A 26,846-nucleotide genomic window follows, 5' to 3' on the forward strand; every position below is an offset into this window, starting at 1 on the left:
TCTTAAGTATTTTAAAACACAGGTTTCATTCTGGGTGTATATGTGAATTCAGTGGATGTAGGTATATGGCATATATATATGTGTGTGTGTGTGTGTGTGTATATGTATATGGAACACATTTCAGGCTTCTCAATCAACTGAAGAACATGCTAAATGAAGAGTTTTGAAACTAGAGAGGTGGTAGTAATATTGCTGAAGTTACAACATGTAGGCTACAAGGCAAAGCTAATACTCAAGAGAGTTAAACTGTTTGGATCAAATTTTCTTTTAATCTGAGCCTTGCTTATGCACAGGGAGAGCATCCATCTGAAATCAAGTCACATCAATGGAGCTAAGGAAGCTTTGTTTCCTGTATTTCCTGGGAACTTGCATTCTTCCTGCCTCTTTCTAACTACTGCTAACATTATTTCCAGAGCTCTCTGTGCCTTATACTTTCAGCTCCTGAATCCTCTATCTGTCCGGATGGACAAGAAGCAGCTGGTGCTTTGGCTGGTTCAGAGATAGGTATGTGCTGTCCAGGATATGCATACCAATCAGCTGGTTTGATAATAGCAAACAGAAGAACTAACTTCTCCTTACCCTTTTTTTCATGAGGGCACTAACTTGGATATTGGTACTCTCTTAACCACTGGATTGTATAAAATATTTATTAATATCTTTAAGGACTCTATCCCTCTACTAAATTTGTTTGAAATTGGCAACAGACTCAACAGTTAGGAGAACATGCTGATGTACAGAACAACTGTATAAGCCTCATTACCTTAGCAAAAATGGGCTAGAAATGAAAGAATACATTCCCAATAATCTAACCGAACTGACTGCTATTACAGTATTTCAGAAGCATAATTTAGGGTGCGGATTTGATGAAGTTGAAAAACTTAAGTTAGTCATTGTGCTTTTGCTTGCAGACACACGAGTAAGCCTACTTTAATAGCATGCTCCGTATTGTGCTGTTCCATAATGTGTTCTGTTTTCAGAACTGACACAATTGCCATAGGTAAAATGACCAGCATGAACAGAAGTATTAGATTTAATAGATCCATTTAAAAGCAGTAACAGGATATTTGTCAATGACTGGATTTCCTTGGAATCTGAAGATTTTGTATAGCACCACCACTTCCTGGTATTACTGCCGAAACTTTTTTTTCTATGTGAGCATATATACTCCATATATACTGCTTGATAAATTAACACCTTCCATGATGAAAATAAAATGTTAAGTGACAGTCAGCAGTAATGAGTCACCTGCTCTTTATAGAACAACTGATGTGTTTCCTTTGGGTGGAGAAAGGAACAGAGATTATTCTGCTACTTGGTAGGGAAAAAAACCACAGTCTTTGAAGTCTTTCAGAATCAGCTTACAGCTTTACAGACCTCTTGTTCACACAGGGTCAAATTCTGATAACTTTATTAACGTTGAGTTGTCTGAACTTTAATTTGAGAGTCTAAACAAAGCATCGCTAGGATTGAAAGGGTCGCAATGTGAATGGTGAGATTATGATATTCCTACTACAATATCCCGAATAACAGAAAGCCAGATATCCTCAGCCAATTTCAGCTCTTGGCTTGCCATCAGGATTAGTTCCTACTAGTAATGCTAGTAATGAGGCAGGAAGGAGTCAAATTCATTGTTCCCATAAAGAAGCATGTGAAGTTATATGTCCATAAAAGGTATACACACAAAATCATGGCTACGGAGAGATGATGTAGCTGGGTGCCAACACAGACTGCCAGAAAGAAGTGTTGCATAGCAGGAGTTGTTCACAGCCAGCAGTGCACTAAGTCCACCTGGCTGCTGCAGCATTTCAAAGCACCTTTACTAGAGAAGCAGGAGCTGGGTTATACAGAGCTCCAGCAGCACAGGGAGAATAATTATTCCCCAGTTATAGTAGTGATAGAATTTGACCTGGACCTCATGTGAGTTGACTGAATAAGAAAGATGGGTGAGAGGCATCCTCAAAAGTCAGTATCTGTTTTAGAGGGGTGATAAATCTGAGGAGCAGGTTTGTCAAAGGCCTAGATCCCGGTTACGAGCATGTTGCCTGAAACAGCCTAAGAGCTGGCTTGATAAGGCAGTCTGCTGGCTGGAAAACACCCGAAGCACATTGATTTTAAAGTTATGTTATTGTTTGATGACAAACTCTGTATCCAAATGATAGTAACCAATTTGCAAAGCTGTAAGTCTTAGTAAAATAAAAACATTATACTATTTACAATGAGATTTCTTTAGTGATTTCAGGGTAGTTGGCAGATGACACCCCATCCTTCAGGAATGGCAAACAGCTTGGGGGTACGGCTTTACTCTACAATGCCAACCACAACAGGAGATCAGGGACCTCGATGGGAAACACAGGCTGCACATCCACAAGGCAGCGCAATATAGAGAAGATGAGGATTTGGAATAGTGATTATTTTCCAGATCTGCACTGATTTGTAACAATTTGATGTGGAAAGGTTATCAACATGCATTGATATTTTTCCAGGCATAAAAAATGTAAATTATAATTACACTTCACTGGCAATTATAGCGTTATATAATGACAGCAAGGCCGTGAGTGACTTGGTCTTCTGGGTGCAGAAACGAGAGCATTAGATCTCTTTCGGTTTGGCGGGGGGTGGTGGTGGTGAAAGGACACTTTCAACAAGTGGAAAGTTGCCGCAGGGTGGGAATATTCAGTGTTCGGGGCATCTTTGGCCGCGGCTGGCTTGCGCTGCAGGCCTCCGGAGGTGACTCGGGCCCGGCCCCAGGGAGGCGGGCCGCGGGCGAGTGCGCGCCCGGAACCTCGGCGCTGCGACTGCGGGAGACGCGGGGGAGCGTGTTCGGCGCGGCGCGCTCCGGCGCCGCCCGGCGCGCAGGGGCATTGTGGGCGCTCGGCTGCCGCCGCTGCGGCTTTCGGCGGGTTCTGTTAAAATGGCGCCTTAGGTAACGGGCGGGCGGCGGAGGAGGTAGTGGTCGGGATCACGCGCCGGTTGGAGGCGGGGAGTCGCTTTTCGCGTCCCTCTCCTGTCATCCCGCCGCGTCTCTCCTCGCTCCCGCCTCAGCCTCCTTCTCCTCCCCCCCCCGCTGCCTCCCTCCCCCGGACAAGGATGGCGAGTCCGGACCAGAAGTCCCCCAATGTCTTGCTGCAGAGCCTCTGCTGCCGCATCCTGGGCAAGAGCGAAGGTAACGGCTCCCCTCGGCGGCCGCTGGGGCGGCGGAGCGGCGCCCTCTCCCCCTCCCCGAGCGCGGAGCAGGGCGGGGGCGGTGCGGGCGCGGCGGTAACGGCCAGCGGAGGGGGGTCGGGCTCTCATCGCGGCGGTAACGGCGGGGGGGGGTGGGGTCGGGCTGTCATCGCGGCGGCGGGCGGGGGGGGCGGCGCTGGCCGGGCGGCCCCCTCGGCGGGGAGCGCCGCGGCCTCCCCGGCCCGGGCTGGGGGCCGCTTGGGCGCCGTGCGGCGGGGAGGCGGGCTCGCGGCGCCCCCGCGCCCTCCCCCGTCCCGGCTGCGGGCGGCGCCCGCCTCCCCCGTGGCGTGGGGCGCCGCTCCCTGGGCGGCGGGGGCAAGAGGCGGCTCGCGTGCGTGCTCGTGCACCTCCATCTTCCTGCGATACCTCCTCGAGTCAAGCAGTTGCTCTGGCAGTTGGGTGAAATCTCCCCGATCCTCTACATCTTGCTGCTGCTGTGCTGTTGCAGCAAGGGGTTGAGTCTCAGTGTTTGCTTAAGTTCTGTCTGTTGTGAGCGAGGCAAAGCTTCTGTTTTTAGCAGGCGGTTGGAGGGTGGGAAGGAGAAGGCGCATCTGCTATGACTGCTTTCTAAGTGCCATTGGAAAAAAAAGTAGCAATGTTGCTCTGTTTATAAGCATTGCTCATCAGAGAAATGTATGACCTAGCTTATGTTCTGTCCATTTTCTTATACGAAGGGTGGCTTTCTTCCACGTTCTTAGTAGCTGTGAAGTCTTCTATGTGCTTTCTCTTGCCATTCTTTTTCCGAAAAATCACTCTAGATTACCTTTACATATTTGATGACAGTAACCGTAGTAATTTTGAGTACTGACCTCTTGTGAAGATTTTAGTTCAACCTGACTAGAATATGGTCTATAAATGAATTACTGTGGTCTTTGAAGTCTGGAAAATGAGCAACAAGGTGCAGATAGATATATTTGTTGTCTTGTTCTTTCAAATTTTTTCACTCTACCTATTGGAGATCTGAGAAACTTGGCAGAGTTAGAAATCTCATTGCCTTTGCTGAAGTGAGAACAGGGACTCCTTCACAGAAACATCCTTTAACATGTTGATTGCTGTTTTTCTGTTTATTTGATTTTTTTTTTTCTTTTTCCCCCTAATTTTTTTTCTCACTCTGTTAATAATGTCTTTTGTAAAGCCTTAACTTTCCCGTTTCCAAAGTTGTCAATCTGGAATAATTCCGTGACAAGAATTTCTGGTGTAGGTGTTTTCTCAGAATGTGACAAGTTTCTATTCTTTTCCTCCCTCCCCCAAATTGAAAGACATTATTTAAAAAAAAAAAAGAAAAAGAAAAAGCAAGCAAGGATTTCTTTTTTTCAGTCTTCTGTGGGCTAAACCATACTTTGGAATTAGCCCTCTTCAAAAGGGTTTGAGAAGTTTCTTTAACTTCAGTGAAGAACTATTTATATCCTCTGGTAAGAGAGCAGATTCCAAAAAATCACTTTTACAAATTGATCATGAGTAAAATAAAATGATATTTCAGTTTCTAATGTTAGCTTTTGAGCTGTTTAATACCTCCTGTGGTTTTTATGCAACTATATGTTTATTTTAGTAACTGGTTTAATTGTATATTAAAGAGTATTTCACATCAGCATACAATTGTAAGGTGCTATTATAGCCTTACTTTTAAGGCTGCTTCTCATCTTTAAAATAACTTGGAAATATTTTTCTAGTACAGTTAGAATATGCTCATATTTAAGAACACTTTTACAAGAAGACTGAAATTATTGTGCTAATTCTGTTCCCTTCAAAAGGGAAAGGGAAATTGACTTGCATTATTGGAGCAGTGGAGACACTTGTGAGGCCATTGTTTTTATATTGCCAATGCTGAATTGCTGAATCTTGTTTTCTTGATGACTTTTTTTAGATATGTAGAGAACTACAATCTCAATATGTCTAAGATTGTGTGTTTGTAATGAGCATTTTGTTTAGATATGTGACACTTACGAAACTTAGAGAAGAAGAATAGAAATAGAAAACTGTCCTGCATTTATCAATTGTGGCATGAGTATTAAGGAGGGGTTGGCTGCTTCTGCTGACTTTGAATCTAGCCTTCCTTTTAAAGCTGTAGTTTCTATATGTTTTTCTCACTTCTGAATGGAGTAATAAGTTTATTTGCAAGCTGATATATGCTTGCATATACTAGCTTGAAAATAAAGGGGGGGAATGAAAACTTTTTTAAAAATAAGTGTTGAACTCATTCCTGTATGCTGGGCTTCCACTCATGTAACTATAAGTGTTCCCTCATTTCCCCCCCTCTATGTGTGTGAGACTCGTGAAAGAGGAAGCTTATAGGAAGTTACCTCTAATCACACTAAGTTGCTGCGCGCAGCCTGTAGTCTGTTGCCTCTGATCAGCTGTGGGTTATTTGAGGTCTTCTTTGAAGTAACAACTTGAAAAATAAGGTGGGTTATCTGCCATGTTTACTATCACTCATATCTTTATGCATGTGAGAGATTGGAGGCCCTTCCTTACCCTGTCCTTTATTCTCATATTAGGAGGGACCTTAGCACTGAAGACTCATTATTCTAACATAAGGCTTCTCTTGACACAGTAAACTCTAGTATGTATGTTAGTTAGTTATCAACTTGGCTATTGAAGGTAAGGTCATAGAGACTGATAAACCAGAAAGTCTCTGTGGAAGAAGTCCCAGTTGGGAAAGGTGTGTGTATGGGTGGGATTTGTTTCTTTTGTTTTGTTTTTCCTCTTTGGCTGTTATGTTACACCTCCAAGGAACAAACAGAGAGGGTAGGGGAATTGTTACTTCTAGCGATTCTCTGTGTTGAGGTATTAGGATGCATGTATCCATAGATGTTGGGGAAAGCACCAGACAAGTTATCTAGCACCGCACTGTTCTTCAGGCTTTTAACTCTTACTTCTTTTTAGCACAGGGAAAGCTTGAAGTATGGCATTTGTGTGATGTTAGTGGTCTACTTGGGGAGCTGTTCCCCCCCCCCCCCCCATGAAGTTAAGCTGCTTTGTATGTACATGCTCTCTTTTGTGAAGTAGACTTCACAAGTATCAGTTTTATCTTTGAGTGATCTATGATGTTTAATGATATCTGCAGTTAAAAAATATTAAAAAATGCTTAGCTCTGTAAGAGATATTTAAATGTATTAGAGAAATACCTAATGAAAATTAATAACAAGAAGCTGAAGCTAGATACAAACAGCAATTTTTAACCATTTGCACAGGTATCCTGCTGTGAGCTTATTAAAGTTCTGGCTTTGGATAATTTCTTGGAAAGTGCTCTAGTAAAACACAAGTTAAAATGTGATGGGTTCATGATAGAAAGGGGATCAGATTAGATGATCTAATGGTCCTTTCTGTTCATACTTTCCCTGAATTTGTCTGTAGTTAAAAAGGTTTGATGTGCTTGGCAACGTTCCTTCTCAGCACTTGTTTTTGCGATATTCCTGAAGAGGCTGTGGCTTCAGTAGGAGCCGAAGATCCAGTCTATATAAAGTCTATGTCTTAGTGATGCACTACAGGTAATATGGGATATGAGTGCTTTTACTACACATCCATGTGTACATTCTACAGCTCCATGTCTGAAGTGCTCATTAAATTTGATTGAACCTGTTTCTGCTGGGATTGTTTGACTTCTACCTGTCATACTCAGTACCCGTGGTGCCCTTAAAAGATCTGCTTCTTCCCTACTTCTTAAAAAGTTTATGTTGAAGTGAGTTTCTGTCATGCTGGAAGGAGACTGCAGAGGCTTTCAGTGGTGGAACTGTCCTTTTTCTCTTCTTTCCCTTTTTCTGACCATCCAGTAAATAGACTGAAGAATTAGTTTGCTGCATCAGTCAGCTGCGTAGGCCTAGTTCTGGTGAAGAGCTCTTTCTCTAAGAACTTCATTACAAGATCTGCTGAGTTATGTCAGAGGAGCTCTGTTTAAAAAAAAAAAAAAAAAGTTTGTTTATTTATTTTAGAACTAAGGATTGGCAGACCTCTGTTTCTATGCTTTGGACGGTTCTCAGGTAAAGCTGGCTTCCCTTGATGCTATACGTCTGCAGTCATCAGTTTAAGTTAGCTTGGGATCACTGCAGTTAGAGCTATTGCTGACCTTACTTTTCCTGCTTAGGTACTTGCAGTGTCTAAAGAGTTACTGTGTTAGTCTTGTATTATCGATCTTTCTGTGTTTATCCACATCCCTCTTACCTGAGCTTTCAGAGAACTCTTCTGTAGTATTTTTCATGACTTTTTTTATTTGTGGACTCCAGCAGTTATACAGGATTGTATGCCTCTCTTTAGACAATGAATTTAAGCCTCCTAACAAAAAGCTTCTTGTTCTTAGCTGCCTTTCACAAACCTCTTGAATCTCAGTTGAACTGAGACTTTATAGACTTCCGTACTAGCTTTTTAGTTTTAAGAACTCTTAGTACATCAAATGATATTGCTGCTAATATTCAAGGTTCATCTATTTGTTTTTGAATCCAAAAAAATGCTTTTGTATGCCAACCTCCTTCAGTGTTTTGGGAGATGCATGTGCTTTGGAAAGTAGTACTTTTTTCTTCATAGAACAGTTTGGTTCTTGAAGTCTATGCTACACCCTTAATTTATTTTCAGCAATTTTTTTAAGAGCTCTAAGCAATTGGAATAAATATTAGTTTTAATTTTCATGGCACAGGAAAGCATAGAGTCCTATAGCTGTTCGTTCAAAAGGTGAAATAAGAGTATTTCTTACATGTGATAAGGGAAGCAAATACAAGCTGACAAGTTAGGCAAAAATTCACAGCAAGGAAAACATTGTAAGAAGACTGTGTATTCAGGTTGCTGATAGTTCTGTGAGGCATTAGTCAAATTTGCTTACTCACAATGCAATAAGAACCAGCAATATTAAGACAATAAAAAAAAAAAAAAAGCTTTATTTCCTGTGCTGTGCCTCCAGTTTTGGAGCAGAAAGCACCTGGCTTTTAGGTAAGGAAAGACATAGGAGTTTGTGGGGGTTTTTTTTTCCCCCACTGGAAAATCTGAAAACTGGAAAGACTTAATTAAGAATAAACTTTAAAACTTGCCTGAAGAGAGTATTTTTACATTTTTACTTTATAATTTGTTTTTACTGTTATCATTCTGAAAGAAATGTCCTTACAGTTGACAAGTTTGATAATTCTATAGAATAGAAGACTGATGCAAAATTAAATTTTCATCAGGAATACTTAATAATTGAACTGCCCAAAAATCACACTACTTAAACATAACCTTTTGTACAGAAACAAATGTTCTGCTTATAATGCTTAAAAAAACAATTTACACACAAAGTAGTAACACTAACAGCATTCTATGCTAATAGATCTCTACTGTGAGGATGACAGAGCACTGGAACAGGTTGCTCAGAGAGGTTGTGGTGTCTCCATCCTTGGAGATGTTCAGAAGCCATCTGTATAGTGTCCTGGGCATTGTGCTCTACATGATCCTGCTTGAGCAGAGAGGTTGGACTAGATGATCTCTAGAGGTCCCGTCCAACCTCAACCATTCTGTGATTCTACTTTATCAGCATATAACATCATCCTATCAGTGTAATTGTTTTCTTTCATGGTGATAACAAGTTTTATGTCAGTATGAATTATGTGGGTAAAATACACAGAGGAGATATACCAGCATTACTGTATTGACGCACTCACAGTATATGTGAGAAAATTCTTCAGTTCTACAGCTCTACTTCCATGCTGGGTTTTGCAACTGTACATTTAAGTGTTTAACAAAGACATTCTTAATGATTCTTTTCTTCCCAACGTGTTTTAAATGTAACACAGTAACAGTGTTCAAGTAGTTTCCAGCAATATTTGATAGCTATTCAGTACCATGTATAGAATATTGCATGCTGTTTAAAAGGCAGCTGTTTTACAAGAATACATTTTGCAGCTGTGTTTGAATAAAATTGTGTTGTCTGGGGTTTTAAACTACCAAGAAGAAATAGTAGAGAGAGCTTGCTAATCTGTGAAAATAGTTTAAAGTAAGAAAGCCATTGCCATCTGGTTCAGGTAGACTTTTTTTTTTTTAGAATTGTCCTGTAGTTTGAAAGTTATGCTTGCAGACAAGTTAAAGTAACCAAGTGTCTATTTCTAGGAAACCAGGTTTCACACAATCAGGATATGTTAATGTTTTGAAAAAACCTTTCAATTACTGTTTCTGTTTCCAGGACTTTTTTTTCTTTAAAATTTTCTTTAAAGTTGTCTTTTTTTCTTTAAACTTCAAAAGACCTATCGGTAATGATGTTGAAAGAAATGTGCAATAATGTAAAGTAAATCTCAGTTTACTTTCTAAAATTATAGGTAATGTCAGAAGTTTCTTTTTTAGCAAAAGACTTGCCAAATGTCAGCATTTTCTGTGAAGCATGGCTTCTTGGAAATATGTTGGCCAAGTGGTTCTACTTTGTCTTTCTTGAACTTTTCCTTTTAAATTTCTGGTTTGCACTATTTCTCTTTGTTTTATCGCAGCCAAATTCTTCCTATGCCTTGCATCTCTGTTCTTTGCATGTGCTATGCTTATACCTTCTTTTATGTGTTTTTAAAATGCTGTTACCTGCCTTTGGAAACAGTTCACTTTTCATTCTGCACTGTTTGAAAGAGTGTGGATAGTTGGGCGAACTATAAATCTAGCTTGCTCTGCTCAAAGGAACAATTTTTTTAGCTGTTTGCAAATGCTGTTTCTTTGCTCAACGGAATGGCTGTTTACGAATATCATTAATTTTGTATGTGTGCGTACTTATGGTGGACTTTCAGTTTTACGGTTTGAGAGGGAACAGCTATCTTTTTCTACATTAGATGGTCTGATCAGACCTCTGAAAGCTAAGGCATGTTCCTGTATCATTCTCCCCTCCCCTTGCAAACAGCCGCAGCAATTTCATGTGTCAGGTATGTGACCTTGCTGTTGTGTAATAGATCCATGCTGTAATTGCTTATTGATGAAATAGTTGTATACCTGTGTATAGATACACCCTTTCTCTTTTAAGTCCATCTGATGTCTTCATGGCTATTCTTTGAGAAGGGGAAACAATTAAACATGTCAATTCACTATAAACTACATGAATCTTTATTTTGCTGATGACAGATGTCCTTATTAAATTATATGTAATCACTTCAGGTGCTGCAGTTATTTTACACACTCATAAGAAATAATCTGATGCTTGAAGAAACTGCTATAGCAAGGAGTTACTGCTTTTAAAGGAGAGGCTGGACTCTGCATAAGTAGAACATGAAAATCTGAATTAAACAATGTAAAAATAATCTTGCTACAATGTTACTGAACCACCAGTGCAAATCTGTATGTGTGGAGAGCAGGTAACTTTGGTCCCTTTAGTAGTTTAACAGGCTTAATCTTTATAATTCCATCAAGAAATTCCAATCTTTCTGCTAGAGATCTTTCCCTGATTGCCTTGTTGGGGCAGTATGGAAAAAATTATACCATGTTTCTATACTTTAACTAGTCTCACTATAGTTAATGTTGAAATAGAAGATTATTTAGGATCTTTCTTAAAACTTCTGTATTCTGGAAGAACCCTACTACTTACTATTAACTAAGTATCAGCTCTGTTGTTTTATTATTAGATTGAAGATTTATGTTTAAATTTTCAAAATTTCTGTCCAGAAACTTCCATATCTGCATTTCTGTGTCCCTCAATGTTGCCATCAAGATCTCATTGTACTACAAAACTAAAGCTTAGGTAGTCTTTTGTAAGTCTAGTGTGAAGCAGCTTGGAAAACACACAAATAGTAAAGTCCTTGCCCCCCCCCCCCCCCATTATTTTCATGGCAAACCCATGTTCAAACATCATCAACTTAAAGGAAACTTGCAGGAATATATAGCTGTTTTTCTCAGTCAGCTCTTCTGGAGAAATTAAATTCTAGGGAGTCTCTAGAAGCTTTTTTTCCTAGAAACTTCGTACATATCTATGCTGGATTTAATTACTTTGTCAGGTGACTGAAGATGGTAAACCCACCTGATTTCTCATTGTTTGAATCATAGTTCATTTGAATTTAATCTAAAGCCCCAACACTGAAGGGAACAACAGAGAGGAAATATAGCACCTCCAGATCTTTTTGAAACACTCACTTGAAACATTTTGGTTCAGAAACCAAAGAATTAAAACAAAAAAATAAACTTGGTATAATAGAGAACTGTTTACATGGAAAAATGTCCATTGTTGTTCAGTGAAAATTGGAGCATTATGTATAATTTATTTATACTTTTTTTGCTGAATTAAATATTAGGCTTACTGATAATCTCAGTATAAACCATAGCATAAACTGAAAAGGCAGCACAAGCAGCTGAATAAGTAATGCTCAATTGTCCAGACATAGCAGAATGTTGAATAATAAAATACATAATTGATAAAACTCCTTTTTAAAAAGATAAACGTACAGCACTATACCACAAGGTCATAAGTATGTAGGAGATAGGTTCATTAATTAAAGATATGAATCGTTCTTTATTTTCTAGGGGTTTGTATCCCAAGACTTCAGTCAGTTAAACTCACTGTTGCATCATTCAGCCTCCAGCCACGGTACTGTCAGCTGGTTCTTTTGTTCTTGGTAGCCCTCTTCAAAAATTGCTCTTCCTTCACCTTCTAGGTCTGTGTTCCTTCATGCCCACAAGCTACAGTCTGGGCAGGAGGCACCACATGGTACTGCTGATTCTGTGCTCGCAGGCTGACAGACCAAACCAAATACATAGCCACTGACATTAGGCTATAGTCTTTCCCTCAGAGAATGTTATTTGGATGTTTGTTCTCTCAGCTGCCAATTTCCATGAAACCTCTTTAATTTCTTCTCTGAGACTTCTGTCAAATTTCTTAAAATCAGTCAGTAGTTTAAAAGTTAATGGGGGGAACAGAGAGGATGGTGCAGGTGGATGGATTGGTTAATTTCAGAAGCCTCGTTTTCCTTAGAAAACCAGGCTAACACATCTCAAAAGTGACGAAAAACTGTAGGGGTGATTTTTTCCTCTGTGTGTTGTGTTGTTGTTCTTTTTTTCGTAAAGAAGATATACACTTATATTTTTGAATGGTTTCCTGTTTTTTTTATTTTTCTCTAACCTATGTTGAACTAGTTTGTTGATGATGATCCATGTTATCTTCTCTAATAGCTTAATCTAGATACATGTCATAACTGATACAGTTATGGAATCAACCCTTGATCATTTTCTGAACTTTAGTTCACCTTAGTTGTTTGACCTGGAGCTCTCTTAGCAATCTTGTTTGGGTTTTTTGTTTTTGTTTTTGTTTTTTTTTTTTTTTAATTGTAGCCTAAGTAAAGTGACAGTAAAAACACTTATGCCAAAAATAGGCAAGAGTGATTAGAGGAAACCTGGCTCTTGCCCAGTTGCTGCTAGGTGCACATTTGTGGAGTTGACAAAAGATAAAACAACTCTTCTTATTGTCTGAGATAACTTACTGCCAATGTTTTTACATTGATTAGCGTTGCTAAATTAAGTGTTCTGTTTTGGGGGACCTGTTTTTTTCCCTTCCCCTCCCCCCCCCCCCAATGCTATTTATAACTTTTGGAAACCTTGAGTTATTCCATAATGACATGCATTATACATAAGAATTATGCAGAAACACTTCCTCAGCCTCACTCTCTGCTCATAGTTCATCAGTTTAGTTTAAGCCATTCTATCAGTGATTTCAACTAGTGAATTATTTTTGTTTGGATTTTAAAGTGCTTGTTGTAGATGAAAGATTGCCTAGTCTAACAGTAGAACTGTTCTTTCTGGGAGGCATTTAGAGATGTGTGTGTGTGTGCGCGTGTGCACTCCCCTCCTTCCCCTCCCCCCCGAAAGTGGAATGATAGGCATGCTCCTTTAATAGTCTGATATATTAAAATACTAACAGATATTGATGGTTCTGTCTGAGCAGATTTTTTTTTCCGTGTAGTGAACTGTTGCTTTTTGTGAACTGGTTAATGTGTTTGCTGGTTTACAGTTGTGTTCTATTAGTTTGGGACCAGTGTGTGGAGTTTATATTGCAGGGTGGACAAAAATGGGCATTCAAAAAAAGTAGCACATTCTGATTTAAAATTTCTCCTTTCTATAAATATCTGGAGATCGCACAATATCTGGATTTTATTAATAATTGAGTTTTTCCCAGTTGATATTTTTTTCATTGTAAATGTTGATATTAATCAATTTAAATATCTCTGCTTCTAGTGGACCTTCGCCTTATTCCTCTTCCATGCTCATTTTGTTTGTGTTTGTCCAAGGCATCATCCCTTCTTATTCCCCCCCATATCATCCCTTCTTATTCCTTGGTGGAACCATTGCTGCATGATTCTACAGTTTTTCAGCTGAAAGTTGGCTGCTTAACTGATAAAGTAAAACACATGAGGAGTCTGATGCATTTGCATGCAAACTGTTATATTCAAAATAGACCTAAAAATCAGAAAGTGTAAAGCATTGAATGACTGAGACCATGCATTTGCACTTACTTTTTGTCTAGTAGTATTCCCACCATATTACTAGAGTTATTCATGTGTGAGAGAAATAGAAATTCATCCAACACTCTGCACATGTAATGACTGTAGGCATGACTGTAGTGTTATTGTTTGGTCAACTTTCAGATCAACTAACAGGAACATGACCATGTTGTAGAGGCACTAATACTGAACTAGCTCTATCTCAGCCTTATCTTAAGTCAGTGCTCATCTTCCTGCAAAGCAGAGAGATTTGCCCCAAAGCAATACTGTTTATTAACAGTATTAAAGATAGAATCAGTGCATGAATGATGGTGCAGTGGAAGGATATCCATACCCACTGGCTGTGGGTATGTCTGCATTATGCACTGGGAGACAATGCAGACATCTCCGAGCTAGCTTTGACCCTAACTTGTAAACCTATGTGTAGCAGATATCCGAGTTTAGCTCCGGAAGTAGGATAATCCAATTTGAGTACCTACCATTAGAGTATACTTGGTGAACATGGCTATATAATTCCTATGTGCGAGCTGAATCTCATGAATTTGTGTTAAGTCTTACAGGATTTCGGTTCCTGGATAACCGCAGAGCCAATTGAAGTGTGTAACATTCTAATAATTGCATAGTCCTAAAGGTGTCTTCCATCTGCACAGAGGTTTTAGTGCTGTTACAGGAGTATGTAGCTGGTACAACTTCTAGGCTTGTTTTTGTGGATAGGCTTGTTCACAAATGTAAGTGCAATCATTTTACAGTCTATACAGGTGAGTGTGTTCTTAAAGTGTAGCGTCATTAATCTGTCTGTGGTAAACTGTACTTGACTATCCTTAGGTTGGAAGTGTGTCTAAGGAGTACTGTATAATAATAGCTGGTCTAAGCCAGATACATTTATTCCAGATTTGCTTTTAATAGAACTTTAATAGAACTTTTAAGTCTGTCGACTGAGAGGGTTTTTCTTCTTTCTTTCAGCCGATGCAGCCCAACAGTTTCAATATGCAGTGAGAGTTATTGGAAGCAACTTTGCTCCTACTGTTGAACGGGATGAATTTCTTGTAGCTGAGAAAATCAAGAAAGAACGTATGTGCATCTTTATTTCTTTCCTAGAAATAGGGATGGAAGTGTCTCATTTTAATATTATTCAGACCTTACAAATTCACATTTCTTTTTAGGAGACTGATATTTGAGGTGCTATTTAAAAATATTGCACTTTGGCATGATTATTTTTATGAGTACCTGTGTGAAATTTGTTGAATGAGCATCTGGTAATGGAAGGAATCATTGTTCATGTGCCTTACCTGATATTTCTTGCCTTCACTTTCTCTACAAGTTTATCTGCAACCACCTCAAAACCAAAACATTAGACTCTGTCAGTGAAAATTATACTATATTTATATTCCATTGTGCTCTGTGCTGCTCTGAGTCAGCAGTGATGTGCTGTGTGAATCCAGCAGGGAGGTGTGATGCATTCTTGAAAAGCCAAATACTGCTTTCAGCAGATTCTCTGCTCTACTGTCCAAAAACAATTACTTGAAGTATGTTAATTTAATTTAAGCTGTCTATTTATGGTCAAAATTTGAATATTTTGTCAGTGAAATTGGCTTGTGATAACTGAAACGAGTGGTTGTAACCTTTTTAAAGAACTTTGTTATTCTTTGTTAACCCAGAGCTTCCGTTGCCTGCTCTAAATAAGCCCATTAGAATTTCTGTACATCTAACTTCAAAACACTGTATTCTACGGTGTACACTTTTACCAATACTAGGCACAGCATATGTGCTCATTAAGTTTGGGCCAATTGCCAGGAGTTTTGAAGCTGATGATCTCCCTTATCTTCTTCTGCACTACTTCAGCTTGTAGGTTGATGTTGGTGGTCATGGAACAAGTAACTGGATATATTCTCCTAATTTTACACTTATTTTGGAGCTGCCATTTGGGAGATCACTTATTTGGCAAACATACTTAGCAGTGGCCTTTAATATTAAATAGTATTTTTAACATGTAACAATAGCTGTTTTATTAAGGTTTTTTAGCTGTTTCTCTGTGTGAAGTTCTGTTTGTTTGTTTTTAATATGGTCCTATCTCTTTTTTAGTGGGGTTCTCTTTCTAATGTAATGTGGCTTTTCTGAAGACACCTTAAAGCTTGGAGACATTTCTCCTCTGAGCAAAGACTTATGTAACTGGCAGAGATCAAGACAATATATTTGTTTGTTTTTTCTTAATGCATAGGAGTTCTGTGACCTTCGAATTCTGCTTGACTGTGAGCAAGTGGCACTACTACTTTGCCTCCTGCCCCTATTGTGTAATAGGGGAACAATCATACTTTGTTTTGTAAAGTGCTTTATAGTATGCTGTAACCCATATCTGCTTTCAGTTGTGTAGGCTTAAGAAATTAAAACATAAGACTGGCTAGACTTTAAAAGAGCTCTTATTTAGAAGGTGTATATATATATATATATTTTTTTTAATTACCCAAAGAGAAACAGATACTTGCGTTAGGTGACTTTTGTTGCAAGAACTTTGGGCTGACAAATTTCTCCTTCAGTAGGCTGTCTGTATTAAAAGCTCTAGTTAAAGTTGATGACCACAGTATGTGTCTCTGAAATTTTTATACCTGAGAGTAGAAGCAAAAGTCATGGGTGCAAGATACTATTTAATGGCTGCTCTGTATCATCAAAAAGAAGTTACCTATGAGTTATGATTCTTTTCTGTTACTGTTTCACTTTTTGGAAATAACTATCAATCTCTTGGAATGGGTAGCTCTATCTGTTTTTCCTCCCTGCTTTTATCCACCTTGTGTGGGCAGGAATATAGGTAACATGAAAGCAGGCAAAACTGTATGAGTAAATTTCCGAAATTACCACGAAAACGTAACAGTCATGACTGAACTCATGCTCTTTATTGTTTTCAACTCTAATCTATATTCCCTTTTTACAGTTGTGAGGCAAAGAAGGGAAGCAGATGCTGCTTTGTTTTCAGAACTCTACAGAAAACTCAGTTCGCAGGTAGAGTAATAAATTTACCATCAGTAAAGCAACGGAAAGCATGCATACATACCCTTTTAATGTGATAGATTTATTTTGGGTGGTGCTAACTTTCAGATACAAACTTATTGCAAGCTCAAATGATAAACAAGTTTACAAGTGACACATTTATACCCTGAGCTGTTTGCCATTATTAAGAAATGAACTTGGATTAAATTTGAAGTCAGAAGAGAATAAAAGAAGCCTTTTTTCATGTAAAACTGAAAGATTTTCTGATTGTTTATTTTAGGGTAATGCGTTGCAAGTATGTTGATGTAGGAGTTAAATAGTCCTCTTGATTTTGAATTGCAATAAGTGATTGGATAAGTGATCTGAGCTTTTCATGTTGAATGTCAAAGGTTTGCTTTAACCTGGTGCCTACCTGGTAATGAGGGGCTTAAAATTAAGAATGACACCTAAAATTTCGTGGGAGAGAATGACCAGTAGTCAAATGAAAAAGCGGTGGATGGTTTGGCAACCAAAGGGTCTGGGGTGATGTAAGCAGAAGGCATCTCTTGATCAACAAAACGGGGCTGCAATGGAATCACTTCAAGCATATGCAAGAAAATAAGGAAGTGCCTTTGGGATTACATTATAGGGAATGCTCTTATGCCCTTCCTAGGAAGACAGCATGCTGGGGTGCCTCTCTGAAGTGCCTTAATGCACACAACACAGGGAACAAACAGGAGGAATTGGAAGTCTGTACAGTCTCATTGGGATCATAGTCATGGTGGGATACCTCACACAACTGGAGTGCTGCAATAGAGGAATACGGTCTCTTTGGAAAGGACAGAACAGGATGGCGAGGAGAGGGAGTTGCCTTTTATGTGAGAGAGCAACTGGAATGCATGGAGCCTTCCCTAGGGATGGAGGAGGCATTAGCTGAGAGTTAATGGGTTGGGGTTAGAGGGCAGACCAGCGCGGGTGATGTTGTGTTTGCCAAGTGTCTGCTACTGACTGCCTGACAGGAAAAAGTACAGGAGGCCTTCTTCAGACAACTGGAAGAAGCCTCACGTTCACAGGCCCTGGTCCTCCAGGGGACTTGAATCACCCTGATATGTGCTGGAGGGACAGCACAGCAGGGCCCAAGCAGTCCAGGAGGTTTCTGGAATGCGCTGATGACAGCTTCCCAACTCAAGTGATCAAGGAGCTGACAAGGAGAGGTGCTCTGCTGGACCTCCTGCTTACAGACAAGGAAGAACTGGTCAGAGGTGGGAAAGTTGGGGCCGCCTTGGCTGCAGTGACCATGACATGGTGGAGTTCAGGGTCCTGCAAGGAGGGGAGAAAAGCAAGAAGCGGGCTCACAGCGCTGGACTTCTGGAGAGCAAGCTTTGGCCTGTTCAGGGAGCTGCATGGAAGAATCCCATGGGATACGGCCCTGGAGGGAAGAGGGAGTCCAGGAGAGCTGGCTGATATTCAAGGGTTGCCTCCTCCAAGCTCAAGAACTTGGACAATCTCCATGCCAACCATCAGGGGATCAAGCAAAGGCCACAGGAGGCCCGTATGTGTGAGCAAGGAGGAGCTTTTAGCTAGACTTGGACATAAAAGGGAGATGTACAAGAGGGGGAAGTAGGGACAGGTGACACAGGAGGAATATAGAGACACTGTCCAAGTAACAGGGAGGTCTTCTGCAGGTACATAAGCAGCAAGAGGAAGGCTAGGGAAAACGTGGGTCTGCCGCTGAATGGGGCAGGGCACCTGGTGACAAAGGATATGGAAAAGGCAGAGGTAACTCGATGCTTTCTTCACTTTGGTCTTTGTTGACAAGACTGGCCTTTGGGAATCCCAGGCCCCTGAGACCTGAAATTGTGCTTTTAACCAACCATCTGTATAGCCTCCTATGATGAGCTGACTGGTGTGGTGGATGAGGGCAGTGGATGTTGCTTGCCTTGACTTTAGTAAGGCTTTTGACACTATCTCCCATAACATCCTCATAGACAAGCTGACCAAGTGAGGGCTAGGTGAGTAGACTGTGAGGTGGGTTGAAAACTGGCTGAATGGCAAAGCTCTGAGGGTTGTGATCAATGGCATGGTATTGAGCTGGCGACCAGTCTGATACTGTTTTAGCATGTTCGTTAGCGACCTAGATGATGGGGCAGGGCACACCCTCATTTTGCAGGTGATACGAGATAGGGAGGAGCATTTCGTAGAGTGGATGGTGTGCTGCCATTCAAAGGGACCTTGAGAGGCTGGAGAAATGGACCGACAGTAATCTGATGAAGTTTGACCAGGAGAATTGCCATGTCCTGCACCCGGAGAGGAGCAACCCCTTGCATCAGTCCTGCCTGAGGGCTCACTATCTGGAAAGCCGCTTTGCCGAAAGTGCCCTGGGGGTCCTGTTAGGCAACAGATTGAAGATGAGTCAGCAATGTGCTTGTGCGACAAGGAAGACCAACAGTACACTCTGTATTCAGTAGATTATTTTGTTGTTGTTCCGCTTTTTGTTCTTGAATTTACAGAGGGATTATGGCTGTTTTATAGGATAATATTAGGATCACAAAAATGATGATGTGGATGGCATTGACCACTGAGAACTTGATTTTCCCCCTTCATCCTCCTCCATCCTTACTTGCTCATTGGTTTGTTAGAGCCTGTAGCATGTTACTGGATAACTCTTTCCTTCTCCTGTGGGTTCCTGTACTATCTATGTTCATTTGTACAGTAAAGCAAATATCACTGGCTTGCAGCAGTCTATTCCAGTATTCTCAGCCATCAGTCTTAAATGCAAACTGTAATATGATGCTATAGTTTATGTAATATGTGGCCATACTGTTGCATTTACCAAGCAACATGGATGTAGAGCATAATGGCTTTAAACTTTAAAACAGTGTGTTCAACGCATTCATATTAGTTTGGTTATCCTTACGATTATCATTTATAAGCTTGCATTGTTCTATCCTCACGTTTTGCTGCTTGTCCTGGTGTTTGATGTTCTGGGGTGGGTTTTTTTTTTTTTTTTTTGGTTTTCTTTATTTTGTTCTGTCTTCTTGGTTACCCAAGATGCAGATAGAGTACGTTTTAAAGAAGGCAGTATTCAGACACTACCATTTCAGATGCCTATCGGTTATTACTCAATGTGCGTTAGGTATGTTACTAATGATGGATAGCAGTTGTTCCCCCCCCCCCCCAAAAAAAAAAAAAAAAAAGAGCATAGGGAAAGGCCTAGTAGGGATGTGTGTACTGAATTGATGAGCCTTTTTTTTCCCCCCCTTCTGCAATTCCCTTGGAAGCAACCAAAAGAAAGGAAAAATACATATATATATGCGAATCTCTTAACTTTAAGCCTTATCCCTTATTCTAAAGAGAACAGGAGATCAGTGTTCATTCTAATAGCAGCTCACCATTTGAGCAAGCCATGCTTTTTGAGATGCTTAGACTTTTTCTGTCTTGGCCAGTACAGCTAGCAGTGATGTTACTGCTCTTTCTCTGCTAGTTGTTAAGGGGTTACTGGATTAGTTATTCCCAACAGATGGAAAACCTCTGGTTTCTGTTTTGTTGTTGAGCTTAATGCAGAAAAGACTAGACTTCCACTGTATATAAGAATATAGAACTTTACATTCTACTCTTACATAATTACATAAGAGCTTCAATAGGTTTGGTTAGTGGGCTTTGTCCTGAAGAAGTGTTCCACAGGCAAAAATCTTCTACCATGTAACACACAGACACAAAAATGCATATTTTGTAGGGAAACAGGGGGAAAAAAAGAAAAAAGTGAAGGAAAATACATTTAAAAACAGACTTTCAAGTGACCTTGCTATCGTTTATCTTAAGACTGATGGCACGGATTTACGCTTTAGAGATAGAATCTCTTTTGAATCTCAGAATGAATCTCAGAATGACTAGAATTTCCTTTATACTTAGCATTCCTTAGTATTCTCTACTGTAGCTTGATTAAAAATTGTGAAGGAACTTGTATGAGTTTCTTTGACATACTCCACTATTTAATCCTCATTATAAAGTGTATGTCTTCAAAGAACTCGGGTTCAAAAGTTAGTATTATAGAACTGTGCATTAATCTATCTAGAAACTGTTAAATTCCCAATTCTGATGAGCTTTGGAGCCTCCCCCTCCTGCATCACTAGGTCTTCTGCAGCTGTCTCTAGGGCCAGGGTTCTGCCTGGCTTGGCTTAACCTGGCTAATAGTGACAGCCGCTGCAGCAGTTCCCTGGCTCTGCAGTTGTGAGGCTGAGCATGTATCCCAACAGGCAGTTCATGCTACTACACACAATAGATGCAGATATACAGACATGGCTGGCCCCACAGGTCAACACTGGCAGACACAGTCAGCACTCCTACAAATGCAAACAGCATCAACAGCCTCGCCCTGTTCCGCTCTCTGGCTCATCAGGAGGAAGCTCATTGGTGGGAAATATATTACATATGTACAGTGTGGATCCCTCCAGAAGCTGGGCTTAGACAATCAGTCCACCCAGTAGCTGGTCCCTGAATACTTGATCTCACCTATTGCTGGCACCTGGATGTATGAGCCCCCAAGTTGTACAGCCCTGCTTCCGTTGCTGGTACTCACCCCATCACACACGGACACAGACTGTAATATCTGGCTAGTAGCTGGCCTTGGCCGTGTAGACCATACAGTAGCTGGTCCTAGATCCTTGCTCTTTCTTGGTGCCAACCCCTTAAGCCACCCCTGTACACCCATGGTCCCCCTGGCAATTGGCTGGGACTCCTCTGATTCCTCTTGTGACCAATTCCCTGGTGGTTTTGCCCTCAGTCACACACCTACATTGATGGGTCTCCCAGTCAATGGAACCCCCCACCTGCTAAGGGACTCTTTGGCCCTTTAGCGGTTGGGCAGGACTCCCTTGGTTCCCCAGTAGCCAACTGCCCCAATGGGGGACCTTAAAGGCACGTGCGCACAAGCTGGTCTGTGCTTGTGGAGATGAGTTCTTGCTGTGATGGGCCTGGGAGTAACTGGAGTAGAGTATTATTCAGGTTCCCTCACCTGCCATTGTCCCTCTGTACTATTTTGTGTTTGTGGAGATGAGCTTTTATCACAGAAATATATATATGCTTATCTAAAATAAAGTATTTTAATATTTCCCTAACTCTTCTCTTTAAAGTGTTCTTTTCGTAGCTTGGGCTTTACTGTTATTCTGTCTTCTGCTGGTAAGCTTTCTGCTGAGATTTAAAGCTACTGAAAGCTTTATTCTAACATTCTATGTATATTTGTATTTATGTCTGCTTGGTAGAGAATATTGCATATACCTCAGGTTTTGTGTTAACAGTGTGTCTGTATCTTAAGCTATGAAACATTTGGTAGCTCTCTTAAATGGCATTTACAGTAATATAAATTTGAACCCTCTCTGATCCTTGAAGCCTCCCTGAAAAGGACAGGGAAGGGGAAAGTGGAAAAAAGACAGTTGTTTATTTAAAGTTCTCCCAAAAGTTTTCCTCCTTCACATTTAGAATAAAGTTGCATTTAAGCCCAAGATGCTTTAAATGAAGTGGAGCAGGAATGTTGATGAAAGTTCAACACTATATGAATTTCTTTGTTAGTAGCTATGAATTTTAAATTGAGTGTGCTTGTTGTTCTCAGATCAGGTGAGACTTCTTGACTTGAACATAATGGAAAAAGTTTGTAAAATTACTGATGAGGAGGCTGTGCTGCACATTCCCAGTTCACTCAGGAGTGTGGCTCGGAGTGGGTCTTATTTGTGTGGAAAACTGTAATTCATATGTTTAGCTTTTTAATAGGCTGGATAAACAAAATGAGTAAGTTGTAATTTTTGATGATAACAGATTTTTTTTTTTGTATTCTGCTTTTTATCTCTTTTAAAAAGGGTGTTTTGAAAAACAAATGGTCAATACTCTACCTCCTGCTTAACCTTAGTGAAGATCCACGTAAGCAGTCTAACAAGGTAGGTAAGAAGGCTTGTTGTTTCTAACTGAGAAATGGCAAATGTATGTTAATTTTAGATGCGAATAAGAATCGCTATGCAGACTTAACCAATGTTTCTGGAAACTTTTTTCCTTCAGAGTTCATGAAAACTGAGAGGAAGAAGGCATTTGATATAAGCTTTTGCAATTCTTTTCTTATGTACCTTTTTCTGTATTAAGTGAATGTAAAATTGAGCTGTCCAGCATTTGAGGCTTAAGCTGTGTCTTTGCTAGATGGATCTTTTTTTTTCTTGGTAGTGTAAAGTCTGCTAATGCACTAATGAGTTTGTTCTTCCTCCTCCATTTCAAAGTTTCTATTTCGGTTGCTGCTCTGCTAGCAAAAAAATTGCTTTTGCAACTATTCCTGATGACAATTCAGGAGACAAAAATAAGCTGTATTGCTAAAAGCACTCTTGCTGGCTGTAAAGGACTTGCTTTTTTGTCATTATAGTTGTATCAACAAATTTTTCCTTACATAAACGTGGTCTTCAGTTGTTTTTTACCTTCTTGAATATTTCATTGTGTTAACTAAGGACATGACTTAATGCAACTCACAATTTTTTTTGTTTTAATTTTATTTCTTTTTATTCCTCCTCTACCTTTTCCCCTCCTTCTCAGGTATCAAGTTATGCCACACTCTTTGCTCAGGCATTACCACGGGATGCTCATTCAACCCCTTATTACTATGCCAGGCCTCAAAGCCTTCCATTGAATTACCAAGACCGCAATGCTCAGTCTGCCCAGAGTTCTGGTAGTATGGGGAGCAGTGGGATCAGTAGCATCAGCCTGTATGCCTTGAATGGGCCAACACCAACTCCACAGTCACTCCTTCCAGGGTAAATTAAACCTTGTTACCTTACAAATAGGTTTGGGAAAGACCTGCTTAATAATACGTAGATGACTAGATAGGATCTGCTTGTTTTTTACTTGTATGCTGTTGTGGATCCCACTCTAGGTGCATAGAAACTGTTCTTTAGCTGAACAGTTCTGACTGTCAGGTGCTGTAATGTGCCTATCTGGAGCTATAAATGGCTGGACAAGCATAGCTAAGATTAAATTTAAAGAACTGATATCTGCTAAATAGCTGATACTTTATTGGATGTATTCTTTCAGATTCTAATATCAATAAATCCTTTTTCAAACTTCCCAATTTTCTGAAACTCTTCAAAATAGCCTTTATCTTTCTTCTGTAAACACCTTGGTTTTAGAATCTTCCTCAGTGAAGTTCTTTTTACAGTGTTCCTTAGCCAGTGTCAGAATAGTAGACTTACAGTTTTCAAATGTATGACTTTTCTTTGATGGTCTGATTTGCTTTTAAGCACACTAATAACAGGCTGGTTGTTTTACCTAGAGGAATCTTGCATTTTGAGTGGACAGATTTTGTCTGTTCTTGTCCACTTGCAAATGAAATTCAGACTTAAAATGTAGACATGCTTATTCTTCCTAACAGTCAAGTCTGCACCATCCAACATACCACTGAACAGCCCAGTGAGTTTAGTGGCTTCTTCGGGGAAAGTAGTACTGAGCAAAGAATTCATACTGAAAGGCTGTGGCAGCTTGTGTGTTAAAGCAGTGATCTAACACGTTAAACTGAAAGGTACATCTCTGAACCTCAGGGTGGGAATTCAAGAAGTAGTTTGTTGTCTTCTTGCATGCATGTGTGCGCACACACACAGACCAGAAAGTGTTGGAGGATGTTAAGGAGACAAAGCTTCTTTGAAGTTTTAATGCTAGAGACAGTGAGCCTTTCACTTTGGGTTTTGCTGTAATCCAGTATACCTTTTGAGTAGGTGTGTGTGTATATTATATGACAAATATAAATATATCTTTGTGACACTGGCATCTGCATGTCGATTTTTTTTCATTGGTCTTTTTTTATGGTTTGTCTCATTGATGTGTGGCTTTTCTCCCTCTCTCTCTCTCTCTTTTTTTTTTTTTTTTTTTTTTTTTTTTTTTAATTGAAGGCAGATAAAAAATTCTGGAAAATTTCCTCAGGCTGTACATTTCAGCTCTGAGTTGTCCTGTGCTAGCCAATTTTTCTTATCCCTTTTCAATGACTCCCATACACCTTGTTGAAGGAGATGTTGGAGACTGTTGAAATCTCTATCCCTCTGCATCATAAGGAAAAGCTTTTACTCCATGTACTTCCTTATTTCCAAGACAAAAGGAGAGTAGAAAGTCATATTCTACCTTGAGAAACTAAATATTTTTCTTAGTCTTGTGGTGATGATATGGCAATCCCACTGCTGTGTCAAATACAAGATGCTTCCTTGCATGTTCATTTAGTAAACAAAAGACTGCCAGTTCTTAGTTAGTAGAGATTGTTGCTAGTGCAGGGTATTACCCTATAGTAACAAGTAGTACTGCTTTTATGAAGGTCTTAAGGGTGATGGCCTATTTATATCAAAAAGAATAAAGATATGCCATATTTATGTCAATGGCAGCAGGGATCCTTTAACTGGGTTTAGCTTATGTTCAGCATCCATGGAGTTCTGATAAATTGTACAGTATGGGTTGTGTCAAAATTGATTGCCTTTGTGGGATGCTGTGGTTGAGAAATTCAACCTTTTTCCAAGATTTCCAGTGCTTTGCTCTTCCTATTAAATCAGCCAAGTCCTTAGACTACTTTTTTTTTTTTTTTTTTTTTTTTTTTTTTTTTTTTTTAAAACTGTATTTCCATTGTAGGTCCCATGGTTTCTTTTAGAGTTACCATACCCAAAACTGATTGTACTTACAAGCATGGTTCACATTCCAGCAGGGAGTGCCGCTAGCTTCTGATTAGCATACAAATGTTCACTGGGACAATTGTTGGGAGAACAGAAAGATACCCTGTGTCAAGGACTTCCCTTTTCCCATCCTGCTCTTTCATAAGAGGAGTGACAGATATATTGATGTTAGGATGAGGAGTTGACCTATGCAAAAGAATGAGATGACTCAAGAGGATTTGGTTTATCCTAGGTTTAAAATCAGTGTTTGAAGTCTGCAAGGTCTTCTGCTTGCTTATTTCAAATTAGTGTATAATTTGTCAGACATCTTGTGTATAAACACATAAGGGAGACCCTGATTCAGGCACACTCTAGACTCTGAAACTGGTGTGTTTATACTAGTCTAGTCCGTTATCAAGGTGTACTGGTAGAGTTTTACTATGTTGCATGACTTAGTGACACTGCTGACATTTAGGGGTCGGGAATCATCTATCAGAAGATCTAGTTGTGGCAAAACATGAACAAGAAATACCCGCAGATGTTCCAAAGGCAGTCCCCTTGGGCTAATGAGAGGTGCCTTTGTGGTCAGACTTCAATGTTTCCATTTCTGTACCTGTGCAAAACCAGACTTTACAGTACATAGTTCATTTTAACAACCATAGTCATAGCAGTTCTGGTTCCTTCACCTTCACTGGCTGTCAGTCTTTTTCCAAACTGGTGTCTTTAATTACAGCCTAAACTTTTACACAGCACTGATTCACTACAGTACCTGGCAGCTGAATAGTATGATCAAAATACTTTGGCGGGTGGTGTGTGGAAGGAAGGGAGATGTCAACATTTAAATATATGTTCCACTGGGCCCATAAAGAAAACACTGTAGGTTGAATCAAATGTAGTGTATTTTTTTTTTAGTATCCATGGATGGTTGGTTAGAGGGGCTTTAAGAAAGCAATTTATTTTATTTTTGAAATAAACTATACAACAATTAATAAAAAATCATTAAAAAATAGAAAACAAACTCTACTGTTCAGCAGTGATTTAGTCATCTGTTCATACCAAAATTAATCTCCATGTGCAACTGAAAAATTCAAATACTGAATAGTTCAGATTTTTCAATTATGAATACAGGTGGGCCATTGCAGGCTATAAGATGATCACCTGAATATTGACCTTGTTAAATAAGCTGAATACACACAGATTTTGAACACATGACTATGGGATATCATGTTGGATAATCACCACAGCTCTACAAAACCTGGCAGAGATAGACTACATGTAGTTTATGTTCTATGGAGGGAAAATAAATGTGTTCATTGTCAGTGAGAGGGAGTGGTTCAACAGTGATTCTGTAATACCTACTGGGAAATACATTGGTTTAAAGAAGTTGAGCTTGAAAAGGTGAACAGGATGTTATGAGGTTTGTAGAAGCGAGGACCTCAGCAGTCTTAATTTGCATAGCTGTTTTAACCTTGAACAAAGAAGTCTGGAAATATGGCCTTCATCCAAAAGTTATGAGGGCATCAGTTTTCAAGAAATTTGGTTCATGTCAGAAAGGCACGGAAGAATGTAATGAAAGGGAAAAAAAAATCTTTTTAAGGGA

At 39.8% G+C, this 26,846-nt stretch overlaps 1 protein-coding gene across 4 annotated transcripts in view; it reads left to right on the forward strand.

Annotated features, from left to right (window-relative positions):
- Positions 1-2,791: 2,791 nt before the first annotated feature.
- Positions 2,792-26,846, forward strand: part of TUBGCP3 (tubulin gamma complex component 3) — a 68,290-nt gene continuing 44,235 nt past the window's right edge. For 3 of the 4 annotated variants that reach the window (XM_064503865.1, XM_064503868.1, XM_064503869.1), the window contains exons 1-5: positions 2,792-3,163; positions 14,595-14,702; positions 16,558-16,625; positions 22,445-22,522; positions 23,160-23,377. In XM_064503865.1, the coding sequence (XP_064359935.1) occupies positions 3,088-3,163; positions 14,595-14,702; positions 16,558-16,625; positions 22,445-22,522; positions 23,160-23,377 (548 nt within the window). In that variant the 5' untranslated portion in view covers positions 2,792-3,087. The remainder of the gene's footprint in view (positions 3,164-14,594; positions 14,703-16,557; positions 16,626-22,444; positions 22,523-23,159; positions 23,378-26,846) is intronic. The other variant, XM_064503866.1, reaches the window with a different exon arrangement.

This window comes from Dromaius novaehollandiae, chromosome 1 (genome assembly GCF_036370855.1).
Source record: "Dromaius novaehollandiae isolate bDroNov1 chromosome 1, bDroNov1.hap1, whole genome shotgun sequence".
NCBI lineage: Eukaryota > Metazoa > Chordata > Aves > Casuariiformes > Dromaiidae > Dromaius > Dromaius novaehollandiae.